The sequence below is a fragment of the Tachysurus vachellii genome, chromosome 15 (genome assembly GCF_030014155.1).
Source record: "Tachysurus vachellii isolate PV-2020 chromosome 15, HZAU_Pvac_v1, whole genome shotgun sequence".
NCBI lineage: Eukaryota > Metazoa > Chordata > Actinopteri > Siluriformes > Bagridae > Tachysurus > Tachysurus vachellii.
In genome coordinates this window covers 11,864,072-11,877,802 of record NC_083474.1, presented here as the reverse complement: position 1 = coordinate 11,877,802, position 13,731 = coordinate 11,864,072, and the positions used below count along the sequence as shown (strand labels likewise).

Sequence of the window (13,731 nt, the reverse complement as noted above, 5' to 3'; positions counted from 1 at the left end):
CATTTAGAGACGTTTATTTTTTGACACCATAATGAGAAACTTGTAGAACATAGAACGAGTTTAAGCAAGAATATTTACATACTGCACTGTCAACAAGTTCAGCATTGTGAATTTTAACATGTACTGTACAATGTTGCTTTTGTTTCATTTTTGAACTACACACAGTTTTTTGTTTTTTATTTTAATCCTCATTTGTAGTATTAATTAAGTATATATCACAGAGTTTCAGACATTCTGGAAGGGTGCTGCTTGGTGCCCTTACATTCTGATGAGGTTTTATTCTGGTTACTTCTCTGAGAAGTCTTCTATTAAAATGATAGCTAGCGGAAACTCCAACTTGTCTGCCTTGAACCAGTTGAGGTGTTTTTCAGTCAAGTGATCTTTTGTTCTATTGGTTACTTTAACACCTAGCTACCACACTGATGTTAACAAGTAACACCGATGCTCGCAGATTCCAGGAACTGCATTAGAATATGCAAAAGTAGACTCATGATGACATGATGCATAAAAAAAGTATCCTGTTTTAAAATCATTTTTTGTTATTAGCCAGTAGCAATGTCACTTTGTTCCTGATGTTCAATAACCATTTAAATGAAGAAGTCTGGCCTAATACACAGGCTGAATTCTGAAATTTTGACTCATTGCATAGGGTACAAATGAAAGCTTTTCTATAATCTCTGTAGTTCAATATATCACAAATGCAATGTTATATAAGATTCAACCACAGCTAAAGGTTAATTCCATTAAGCATCTGTTGACAAATTATCCAATTAAGTAATTTCTGTAATTTAAGAAAAACTAAAATATAGTTATGAAGACATATTTTCAAGAGTAATGAGTATCGTTAGGCCAAAGGTTTGGCAGTGTGTTTCTTAATCTTTCTTAATTCGGCAGGTGAAACATGGACATGTTTATAAATACTTTTTAAAAACGATAGCTAAATTATGATCCATTCTGGCAGCTCTTAAAATGTAGTCCCATTCACATCTCATCTACTTGTGGTATATGTGGGAAGATCCAGATGTCAGGAAGCTCAGTGCGTAACTCACACTATGAGTGAGTCAGATTGGCTAAAGCCACAGAGGGGTTAAATATTGGTCATGCATGTTTAGCACCACAGTGCACATTCTCACTTCACAGTAAGTGTACATGATGTCAGATGAATGTGTCATAACCTGCACTCTGAGAGGTATGCTCGAAGCCTCACCCACTCATCATGGTCACAGTCACCTTCTGCATTTTTCACCAGTGTCGTACTCTTCTAGAAATATGTGTAATGTAAAGTTTTGCAACCATTTTTTTTCAAAGCAGAGACATTTATGTATTTATTCATGTACAATGTTGTGTTTTCCTGTGTTTCATATTTAATCACATATTATTTTTTCTAGATCTTTAAGAAGGCTATTAATCCTCATTTGCAGTATTACTACAGTATAGGTTGCAGGTTTAGTTACTCTGGAGGTGTGTTACTTGGTGCCCTTGATTTTTCTGGGCTCTTAGACCGTGTTTATATTTGTTTGTTTTGATGCGTCCCCACTTATACTTTGGTGTTGTGTGGTAACCACGACATTGGTACATTTTCACATTACAGCTAATGTGCGCGCTGTTACATGAGAGTGTCATAATTTACAATCTAAGAGGAATGCTAGAATCCCACACTTCCATGGAGCCACTTTATGCATTTCTCACCAGTGTCATACTGAGGCCAACAGCTCAGACACTGTGGCGTCCAGAAAGGGGCTTTTCATGCCAAAGACCATCCATCATCCAGAAAAATACTGATGCCTCAGCAGAAATGTATTACTGCCAGTAATCTAAACGCCTGCCTGAAGTTTTAAAGATGACCATTCAGTCTTGTATCCCATGACGTTTACTGATTTTTGAATTGTATTTTTGCTTATTCAGACAAAACAGCTGTATACTTCACTTTTTATATTTCCGTAGGAAATATGTCTTCAGATTGGTCAGGAGGAAATTTAAGTCATAATTTAAATTATACTGCAGATTTTTAACTAATGTAGTGTTTGCTCTTTGTTTTTTTCAGGAATGCAACAAAGAATAAGATGCTTCTCAATGTCCATGTAAATGTGCAAGATGTGAGAAATGGCTGTGATGATTCACTTTCACGCTTGCCACTGCTCTCTGTTCCTTCTCCACACATTATTCCCAACACACGAATCCATGTGGAAAGTCCAACACTGAAAGGTAGATCCACTTCTGCTGTAAAAACCTATTTCTCATTTGTTGGCATATTGATTTCTGTTTTAGTTTTTTTTTTTCTGCCTCACTGTTGAACTTTTTCTGATTCTATTAGACAAAGGAAGATCTCCACAGGCTATGAGGAGAGATTATGGTCTTACAATCACACATAGGTGAGACAATCTGATCATTTTTTATCGTTCCTGCGATATTGCAGTCTGTATTTCCCTCAGTATAGTTCACAATCATTTTGGTTCATTCTTCATGATTTATATCTTTTTGTTAGAACACAATGGGCAGAAAAAAGTTTGATACTTTTTTTAACCTCTATAGGTTTTCCACCAAGTCTTGGTTCTCCCAAACGTGTGCGGTGTGTCGGAAAAATATGCTCTTTGGTGTAAAGTGCAAACACTGCAAGTAAGTCAGGATGTGTGCCCTATCTTTACCATCAGTCCTGATTCAAATGTGCAGAATCGTCTAATGATCTTCTAACCATCAGGTTAAAGTGCCATAACAAGTGTACCAAGGAAGCACCTCAGTGCCAGATAATTCCAAGTAGGTGTCATGTAGTGTACATATAGCAAACTGAAATGTATGAGTTGTTTTTTTTCACACACTGAGCAGTATTTAAGGGATGCTTCTGTTTTTTTCTTTCTAGTTTCTAAAATCAGAAGGACAGAGTCAGTTCCTTCTGACATTAATAACCAGGTGGAGCGGCTACCTTCAACTACACAATTTGGCACATTACCAAAGACTTTAAACAAAAAGGCAAGAGTGACAAATTCCAGCAATTTATAGTACTTTACAAGCACATTCTATAAGTTAAATAAATTAATGAATCACATACACAGACACACAGACCAGCGTAGCTATTTTATTAACAGTATTAGTAGTATTTTATTTATTTATGTATTTATTTATTTAGATATTTGGTTTCAAGAACAAAAGATGAATATGAGACAAGAGATCAGATCAGTTAGATGTGTTAAACACCTTTTGTTTAAACCCACACATTTTTCAAGAATTACATAGTCTACTCTTGGTTTGACTTCAGGTCTTGGCCTGTTTATAATACATTCTAATTGATATAATACATTCTCTGGGATAAGACATTTTTGGAAGGACTGAACAGAAATGTAGATTGATTAACAAGTTTTCAGGATGGAAGATTTTGCAGTTACATGTCAAGCTGCATTTTTTTAGTCTTAGTAACTTTGTGTGATTAAAAAAAGAGGCTGGTTAGGAAATGAGGCTTCATAACTGCTACAGCATCATAACAGGATTGAACTTGTCTTAGGAGTTGAAACAAATGAAGTGCCTGACATGTCAGATTTAATCGTTGTGATATAAAGTGATTGGAGCACTTCTGGCTGTTAATGGAAATAATCATCTTTGAGGTGGTCACAGTAACAATGCTTTGTATCTGACCGTAATTCATTGATTAGTTTCCTTAGTTTTATTCTGTTTTCCCCTCAGGACATTCCTCCACCGGTTATTCAGCCAGACTCCAGCAGTAACCCCTCTTCCACCACCTCTTCCACACCTTCCTCACCTGCCTTCAGCTCAAGCAACCCACCAAGTGCCACTCCACCAGCAAACCCTTCTCCTAAAGGGCCCAATGATGGCCGATTTCACTTCCCAGGTCAGTGGACACTAACATCTTTCTTTAATCTTATCTCCAAAATCAGCTACACATTGTCAATGGTAAATCTGTAAGCCTTTTAATCTGTATCTGTCAGAGGTATGGTGGCCCAAAAGCATGAAATCTTTCTCTAACTGATCTTTCTTTCCTCGCATTTTACTTGGATGATTTTCTTTTCACGCTGTCCTGATCACTAGCTTCCTGCCATTATCAGTTCAGACAACAGTTTATCTTCCCTGGTGAGTTTAAACCTGTCTCTATAACTCCTGTGTTTCAGATCTTCCCAAAGACTAACTACTGCAAAACATAAAACGCTTTTTCTCTGATCACTGTAGATAATAAGTGAACAATTTTTGTATACCAATATGCTAAGTGCGTTCAATCTGTACTGCCTTCACGGTTGAGAAGTGGTGCATGATTTCTGGTTTCTATTGCCACCTTCTGGATCCTTGAGCATGTTGTGCTGAGCGTCAAGGTGGATTAACGTCTTAACGGCTTAGACATAGAAAACTGTATATCTTATTGAGTTTTATAATATATTAAGTGTTTAACCATTATACTTTGAGTTTAGTTCTTAAGTGCCACTTAAAAAATAACAAATGAATGTATGTAAAACAAAGGCATAAAATTTATTTGTTATGGTTCTTAGCTATAAGAATCTTAATCTTAGCCTGTCAGATTATTTGGACAATTTTTAGATTTTTTTTAAAGTACATTTTAAAAGACAATCTCAGCAAGAAAAAAACTATTCTATTAGTTATTGAGAAACGAAACACTTCTGAGAACACTGAGAGTTCTGATCATCTGTGTGGCTGAATTTTCCTACAGATATATCGAGTTCTCAACATCAGGATGGCCATGAATTAGGGTAAGACATAACCTTTGCTACTGTTTAACTACGATCATGATAGAATCCATAAACAAGTCATTACAAAACTGAAACAGTTTCACCAAAACCTGTATGTAAAACTCTTTAAATCTCACAGTTTTTTTCCTCAGATATTAATTTGGTTATAGAAAGGTTCTTAAAATCGGTTGATAATAAAAAGGACTGATATATTTTGAGTGATAAAGTTGTATCTTTGCGAAAGAAGAAAAAACCTTCACAAATGCTTAATAATATTCTCTCCTGTTTCCAGAGAGACAGAACAAGCATCGAATGAGCTGGTCATACAGGCAGTGAGGCAGGAAGAAGTGAGTATGGCATACAGCTGCTGTCAGCACTCAAGAGTGTCCCAGTTTCTAAGAAATGAAACTTTTTTTGGAATAGAAGTCAGGTTTTTGTGCAATGTGGATGCTGGTCAAATGATCAGAAAATGTTTTTTTTTCTTTTTGTTTCGTTTTGTTTTTGAACATTCATTGTGACATGTTAACAATAAAAGCGACCAGGCAGAAAAAGCATTTTCTATTATTTTAACCTTTTTAAATAAATTTGACAAGATTATTGAAATTCCAATTTAGAATAAATGCAACAAATTGGTCATTTTAAATTAATTTATTCCTGGATTAATGTTGTATAAATATGACATGCTAAAATGACACTGACATGCACAATACCAGGGCAAAAAACTAAGGGGCTTCATCATCTATAACAAAATTTGCGCTCGTTACATAATGGCTAAAGTTTTTTTAAAATCTTTTAAAATAGTATAAAAACTAAACTGTGACCCCATGCTATTGAGCATAAATATCAAATGCATTATGTATGATTTTTGCTCAATTTTATAAAGAGAGCAATTTATTTTGAATTCACTATAATATATGTATCTTCTCTGTTCAAGAATAACGATGTGGATGGTGAAGAAGATCAACAGGAAAATGAAAGACAAGACGAGGCGGCTTCTTATGGGGAATCTGAAGGTGAAGATGATGAACTGGACGACCTGCCCAGCTGCACGAGACCCTGGAAGGGCCCCATCTCACGCAAGGCCAGCCAGACGAGTGTATACCTGCAGGAGTGGAATGTTCCCTTCGAGCAAGTTGAGCTTGGGGAGCTTATAGGGAAAGGCCGCTGGGGAAAGGTGTACCGAGGACGCTGGCATGGGGAGGTGGCCGTGCGCTTGCTGGAAATAGATGGGAATAACCAAGACCACTTGAAGCTTTTCAAGAAGGAAGTGATGAACTACAGACAGACTCGGCACGAGAATGTGGTGCTGTTTATGGGAGCATGTATGAACCCTCCTCAGCTGGCCATCATTACAAGGTGAGTTTTGTTTCAGGTTTCAGTGCTCAGGGTCAGTTCTGTATATTTTAGTTCAGTCTGGCACAACATTTGTGTTTGTTACAGTTTCTGCAAGGGTCGGACACTGCACTCTGTTGTCAGAGATTCTAAAAGCTCACTTGACATCAATAAGACCAGGCAAATTGCTCAGGAAATCGTAAAGGTATAAATCTTTTCATCCTTTCTTTGATTATCTTACATCTCGGTTTTGTGTTCTTCATTTTGTTTAATTCTTTTTTTTTCATCGGTTAGGGAATGGGCTACCTCCATGCAAAGGATATCGTGCACAAGGATTTAAAATCCAAAAATGTGTTTTATGACAACAACAAAGTGGTGATCACAGACTTCGGTTTGTTTGGAGTATCAGGAGTGGTGCAGGAGGATCGGTAAATAGTCTCATATATTCAGTTGTCATTGTCTTATGAAATTTGGCTATTGTGATCAGTAACTCAGACATGTTTGTGTAATTGAAGGCGAGAAAATGAACTGAAACTGCCTCAAGGTTGGATTTATTACCTTGCTCCTGAGATTGTGCAGAAGATGTGTCCTGGAAATGAAGACCTCTTACCCTTTTCTAAAGCTGCTGATGTTTATGCCTTTGGGTAAAGACCACACCTAAGCCTTTACACATCCTGCTTCATAACACACAGGTGTAATCAGGTTAAGAGACAAAAGACAAAGCTCCTGATGATTGCTCCAACAGTTGTTACTCATTTGTGTGTGTAGAGCAGTTAGTGCATTAGTGTGGATTGCTATGAAATGAGTTCATGCATTTTATGACCATATTACCCTAACATTTTTTAATGCTGTGTGGCTTGGGTTTTAACCATATGTTGTGCATTAAAGGCTCTGTATATAAAACTGTCACCTTTGCCAACAAGCAGCCTTGTGTTCATAGATTGACTGACTGCTTTAGAATGTGTTACCCTCCTGAGGACTAGCACTTGGTCTAACCATATGGCTTTGTGTCGGCATGGTTATTTCTCAGCACTATCTGGTATGAGCTGCAGGTGAGAGACTGGCCTATTAAAACCCAGCCAGCTGAAGCTGCTATCTGGCTGCTGGGAAGTGGAGAAGGCATAAAGAGACAGCTGGCCCAGATCAGCCTGGGCAAGGAAATAACGGTAAGCCTGCAACAGTTCACCTGCATTTTATTATAACTTACATAACTTTTGTAATAACTTGTAGATTATACAGGTGGTATGTAAGGAACGTGAGACTACACAGTCATCTCCATAGATATATGGGCATAGACATTTGAACTATCAGTTACTTTGTAAATCACAGTATATTGAAATTGAAATTAAATTGATGCAGACTTTCAGCTTTATTTAATTTACATCCAAATTAGGTGAAGAGTGTTTGAATTATGGCACTTTATATGTGTGTTCCCTCCATTTAATACTAAACATTCTATTCTAGTTCAAGTTTCTTTATTTGTCATTTCGCTACATGTTGAGACATGCAGTGGAACGAGATGTCGTGTCTCACAGGTCAAATGGTGCAACATCCATACAGACATTAAACATCAAAAAAACAACACAAAGCACAAAACAAAAAAACATAAAACAACGAAGCAGGGGGCAGGTACGGACTATGCCATCAGTACAAATAAATACACAAAAACAAATAAAAAATACACTCAAGCAATAAATATAAGTATGAAGACTCTATAATGCTTCCTTGATATTGTACACGTGCAACAGGAGGCATTCAAAGTCAAGCAGCTGGTAGTGGACTAGTGCAAGATGCAGTGTGCAACATGAGCATGTAAACATTTAAACATTTTTGATGTGCCAGTGTGCTAATGCTGAGGTGAGTGTGGCTGGTGGCGGTCAGGTGGGTCACGTCAGTTTTTGTGCAGGTGTGTTATTCTGCATGTCAAACCGCGAGTAGAAAAGGTTCTGTGTGTCAGGGAGTGATGTTTTGTTTTCACAGGCCTGTGGCGGAGACTTGTAGTCCGTGATGGTTCAGATGGCTTTCCCCAGGCTCCGTGTGTCTTTACTGTCTGTGAAGTGGCTGTTGATTTTGTCTGCATATGTCCATTTAGCTTTTTTGATGCCACATGACAGATTGGCGCTTGTTGTTCTAAGAGCTGCTTTATCTCCTGACCTGAAAGCTTCATCTCTGGTCTTCAGCAGCTCATGAACCTCTGCTGTCATCCACTGCTTTTGGTTTGCCCGTGTGGTGATAGTCTTGGTTACTGTGACATCATCAATGCACTTTTTGATGTATGCACTTACGGTTTCAGTATACTCCTGCAGATCTGTGCCGTTGTTGTAGGTGGCTGCCTCTCTGAACATATTCCAGTTCGTGCACTGAAAGCAGTCCTGGAGTTTTGAGGTAGTATCCTCTGGCCAGACTGTGATAAGATTCTGAACCGGTTTTGTACGTATCAGGAGTGGTCTGTATGCAGGGATTAGCATAACAGATATGTGATCTGAGAACCCGAGGTGGGGGCGGGGCTCAGCCCTGTATGCATGCTTCACTGTAGTGTAAACCAAGTCCAGTATATTATTTCCCCTTGTTCCAAAGTTCACGTGTTGATAGAACTTCGGTAACACTGTCTTTAAGTTGGTGTGGTTAAAGTCTCTGGCTATTATGAAAAAGGTATCGGGGCTGTGTGTTTGAAGTTTGGTAATGCCGCTGTACAGCTCGTGCTGTACACCGCATCGTGGGAATGTACACCGCTACAATAACACCGGCTTTAAACTCCTCCTAAATACACCTCCACCTAAATACACCATTCTATACACCTAAAATAAGCATAACGTTGTCAATGTCAAAGGCCAAAAGTTGTTCTTTGACCTGTTAATAAACCAATAGGTAATAAACCCAGTTCAATTCCACTGCAAAATCTAACTTTCCTATTCCATACTCCAAAATCTAACTCCAAAACTGTTTACTATTGCTAGATATGTTGCACAGTACTTCCAGTTAAGTTTCGCATGTCTGAAATGACGTGAAGGTTCCTATGACGTGGACTCATAAGCACACTGCCTTCTTTCCCCCTGGTATACTTAGGAGATTTTTGAAGTAAGGAAAAAAAGCCTAAAGATTACAGTTTAGTATTACACAGTGGACTCTTACCGTCAACTTTCACAATAAATTGTTAAAGAACAATTTCATAAGAACCAGTTCCTCCAGAGAGAATTTCCCAAAACACAGTGCATTAAGTTTACCAATAGTAATTAAAACTGCAGTCAGCATCATGTATTAATGTCAAATAAGAATAAAACTTTTGGTCATGTGCACCATTAGTGTGTTTGGTGACAAAAAAACGTTTCAGACCAAAACATACTTCAAAAAGCAGAAATGGTTAAAGAAACACAAACTATTTTTATTTTTTTTTGCAATGACCTTCTGGTCAGGAACCTTGCTCTTAATTAAAGAGGAACGTCTGCTTTTGTGAAACTACCGTAAACTTCAAACTACATTCAAATGTATGGAGGATTGTGCTAAGACCTTTTTTCTATGTCTTCAACTTTATTAGACATTCTAGAAAGAAGCTCATCAGTTCAGGCATATCAGCATATTACAAAATATTAATTGTAAGGGGAAGATAGTTTTTGCAACAAGCATTTCTTTTAAAGCACCAGTTGAAAAGTCTTTGTGCTCAAAACATCATGCTTGCTTTACTTTTTAGTACTTTCCAAATTATAATAACACTGTTGTTTTTCTTGCAATTCATTTAATTAAATGAGACTAGACTAGGTTTAACCATGCAGTCTTTAACTGATATCTGTTGTGTCCACCTAAAAGGAGATCTTGTGTGCGTGCTGGTCCTTTAAACTTGAGGACAGACCAACATTCTCTCAGCTAGCTGATTTACTAGAGAAGCTTCCTAAGCTCAACCGGAGACTCTCCCACCCTGGACATTTCTGGAAGTCTACTGAGTATGTATCATAGAGCTGTGAGCTTGCATGCTGTCAGCCTGCACTTCCTCACTAAAGAGAGCAAGCCGAAGTGAACTCTTCACAGTAATCTTTAAGCGATAAATGTGTGTCTGAATGTGTGTAAAGTCTTCTTTGTTTCCTGAGCCTTATCCAAGAGTCTTAAATTTGTAAGACATTTTTAAAGTATATCTGATTTACCTTCAACACATGATTTCAATTCAGAATTCAGTGAATTCATTGCAGCAGAAAACATCGCAGCAAAATTCATTTATTTTTTTATGAGCTTCGGTTTAAAATGTGAATATTTTATTGTGAGAAACAGCTCTATATGTTTAGTCTGAGTAATGAAATGTGTGATATATTGTATGGGGGTGTGTTTTTTTTTTTGTTTGTTTGTTTTTTTTAACTGATGATTCTCGGGATAAGGTGCAGAGTACTGTACTTTATCTATTTGATTTCTCCTGACAGTTATTTTGGTACATTAGAATCAGTCTTCATACATCATAGTCACATATTTCTAATGCCGTTAGTAGAGATACACCAGAAGATATATAAACAGTAAATATTATAATATTGGTCAGGTTGAGATCATGTGTATCTGGAAGCAGAAGAGAAAACAATAGCTTTGGGAAATGAAAATCTTTGCATTCATAATAAATGTATTTTTGTATTCTCTCTGACCTTTCTTTCCTCTATGTCCTCTCTGTGCCGGGACTGGATCTATTGTCTCGTTTTGCCAACTGCTCCTTTTTACTGTCTGGGATAAACCACCATTCTTCCACTTTACTACATCTCAAAATTCAACCCAAATCCTCCATCTTCTTTTCTTTGTCAATCTGTTTTTTTCCTCTTGCGTCCTCCAAATTCTCCTTCCCACAACAATCATGTTAGTCCTTTGTGGCTTCTCTCTGCATCCAGCTCTTGGCATCATCACTGTCTGCGGGAACACTGTACCCAGGGAATGTGTTCTCACTGCCCCTACATATACAGATATGATAGTTAGTGCACAGCTTCAGCACACATGAGCATGACTGGTCCACTTAATGAATGTGACATTTGAAACTTGCTTCAGAAATCAAGCTTTATTTACTGTTTGATTTGCTTGTAAGCATCGCAGACAAGGGCGATATGACAAAATATTAATATTGCATATAGTATTAAGTTAAGACACAGTACATTTTTTTAATTGGCCAAACTGAGTGTTGTGATTAAGGGTGAATGATGTAATGAATTTGGTATGACCACAATAAAATATGTAGAATTACACTTTGGCTATCATTAACAATTCTACAACATTGAACAACTCTATTGTTAGTTAGACTGAAACCTAACTGAATAAATATATAAACATTTTCTTCCTTGTTACTTTTTCAAATGTTTATTTTTTTTGTAGTTTTTTTATTCAAATTTCTACTTTGATTAAATCAAAGCTTTCCATTGTGTTTCTCATAGCAGGCCATGTGAGCTTACACATTATAACTAAATTTCACAACATATTGTATATCATCAACACATCTTCAAGTATCATACTATTTTTACGATACCCACCTTACTTATTCATCTTTAGCCCATCCCAGGAACACTGGGAACACACACTGAATGTGACACATAATCATCTAATGTCTTACATATGGAAACATTTTCCAGGTGTCATGATTTGGTATCCTTGCCATATTGCCCACCCAAAGATCACCACTTTTTTATTTCCCATTCATGTCTATCATTGACTAGGCTTGTGTGAAGACTTTTCCCTGCTTGCTATAATCCATCAAACATAAATAACAGGAAATAAACAGGAAACAGGATTTCCACCATTTCAGGTTTGATGACAGTAATAATAATTCTAGTTGTGCAATTGGGAGCTGTTTGACTGCATCAACAATTGTCTAAACCTAGCTGTATATTATAAGGTGATTCTACAAATATGTGCAATTTGTACAGACACTTTGTTATTTTTAGGTCAAAATGTCTTTTGTCTTTTTTTTCTTTCAGTTCAAAACACAAAGCACCTTTTTTTTCATCTTCAGATTTAAGGTGTCTTCCCAAATAAATATATTTCTATGATAGACAAATGAATGTCAAACATACATTAATAGATAGAATTTAATATTTTTAAACTCAAAACATTCTCTGTTTAAATTGAATGAGGGTGTCCATTAATATCAAAAAGTGCAAAACACCTTTCCAGATGAATGTAGGGCTCATTTCCCTTTATTTGAGGAGAAAAAAAATATTCCTTTGGTGTACCTTGGTGTTACCTCATATATAGAAGTCAAGTGCAAAATGTGTGAAGGTTGGCAGGGCAGGTAACACTATATATCACTGGATATCATGGCAGTGGAAAATAATTTACAGGTGATTAAAATGTTATATCACACAAACCAAACCAATCGGTGAGATATCTGACGTATGTAACTTTTAAAAGTTTAAGTTTTTTCTATATTTGGCAGTGTTTTAATTGAAGATGATTCTACTGAATTAGCGTCATAGTCTCTGTTGCCTTTTCCTTCTCGTCTCTCAGAGCTAGCTGGTCTGAGCACATAAACTGTGCTGAGATCTCTGCCGATTGTTTCTGTAGTTTGTACCTAGGTTATAAAGGATCTCTTTGTAAAACTCTCACATATGAACACCTGCCTGATCCTGCTTGCTATACTTAAGAGATTACTAATGATGCTGCTGATCCCTTATTCATGCCTTACTGAAGCTGACAAAGCTAGCAGTTATCATGCCTTATCTTATTTGTAATCCTCATATTACAATCTTTAATGTAAAGTTGGGGTAAAGCTGTCTGCACTTTAACTGGAACATTTGTGGAATAATGTCATTCTTCTCTCTGTCTGCAAATAATGAACACAATGACTTTGATTTCATCTACTGTGTCTTGTAAGTGAATTAAAGTGAGAAGGTGGACATGGAGCATTTGTAAGAATGTGTGTTTAACTGATTTATACTTTATGTATAGCATGTTTTTTTGGTTAATTTGGAGAGTGGAATGTTCAGAGAAATATACTGATGGAAATGTGCTCTTACAAGGGATTATGCATGGAGGCGGGAGATGCAGATGAAACTTTTGCTTGTAACTGAAATAAAAAAAAGCAAACCTTTTGTGATTTTGAATTTGTAGAATTTATATTTATTTAATATTCAGCCCAGCCTCCTATTATTATACCACTTTTATATGATTGTCATTACAGCTTTTGGAGTAGGTACTTTATTCTTGTTTTATAGATATGAACATAAGTATGTTGTAAAACGTGAAATGTACATTTTTGGTTTAATATGTGTTTTAATGGATTTAAGGATATAAGACTTTATCTTTGTACAGCATGTTTAATGTCTTGGGAAAGTTTATGTACTGTTCTGTTCAACCTTAACAAGCAATAAAGCCTAATTTGTTAGTGTTTATGTATGAGCTCTATGAAGGTGAAAGGAGTTGTTACTTATTGGGAAATTCTTATACATTACTTTGACTATAAATGTGTATATGACATCGTAAACTACCACATTAAAACTGATATAACACCTATATACACATACACATAAGAACTAAGATCTAACACATATCCTGTAATACTTTAAGCATACACCATGGTGCAGGATGCTTCACTGATATGGGGATCTTACAGTAATTATTAACAGGTTTTCTACAGTCACTAATATATTAATATAAATCATTAATATACTAAATAGATTTAAAAAAGCACAGATTCCACTTGTGTTGTGTTCGTATGCTTGGACCATGTTGGCAGTATAAGAGAATAGTGCTGTAAATG

General features: G+C 36.5%; 1 protein-coding gene across 4 annotated transcripts in view; it reads left to right on the top strand.

Annotated features, from left to right (window-relative positions):
• ksr1b (kinase suppressor of ras 1b) overlaps positions 1 to 13,370 on the top strand; it is a 33,800-nt gene extending 20,430 nt beyond the window's left edge. For 3 of the 4 annotated variants that reach the window (XM_060888780.1, XM_060888783.1, XM_060888782.1), the window contains 15 exons: positions 2,045 to 2,205; positions 2,315 to 2,372; positions 2,533 to 2,616; positions 2,699 to 2,754; positions 2,858 to 2,967; positions 3,676 to 3,841; positions 4,039 to 4,080; positions 4,670 to 4,709; positions 4,981 to 5,035; positions 5,623 to 6,044; positions 6,129 to 6,225; positions 6,315 to 6,448; positions 6,536 to 6,664; positions 7,051 to 7,186; positions 9,825 to 13,370. In XM_060888780.1, coding sequence (XP_060744763.1) covers positions 2,045 to 2,205; positions 2,315 to 2,372; positions 2,533 to 2,616; positions 2,699 to 2,754; positions 2,858 to 2,967; positions 3,676 to 3,841; positions 4,039 to 4,080; positions 4,670 to 4,709; positions 4,981 to 5,035; positions 5,623 to 6,044; positions 6,129 to 6,225; positions 6,315 to 6,448; positions 6,536 to 6,664; positions 7,051 to 7,186; positions 9,825 to 9,971 — 1,837 coding nt within the window. In that variant the 3' untranslated portion in view covers positions 9,972 to 13,370. The remainder of the gene's footprint in view (positions 1 to 2,044; positions 2,206 to 2,314; positions 2,373 to 2,532; positions 2,617 to 2,698; positions 2,755 to 2,857; positions 2,968 to 3,675; positions 3,842 to 4,038; positions 4,081 to 4,669; positions 4,710 to 4,980; positions 5,036 to 5,622; positions 6,045 to 6,128; positions 6,226 to 6,314; positions 6,449 to 6,535; positions 6,665 to 7,050; positions 7,187 to 9,824) is intronic. The other variant, XM_060888781.1, reaches the window with a different exon arrangement.
• Positions 13,371 to 13,731: the final 361 nt, after the last annotated feature.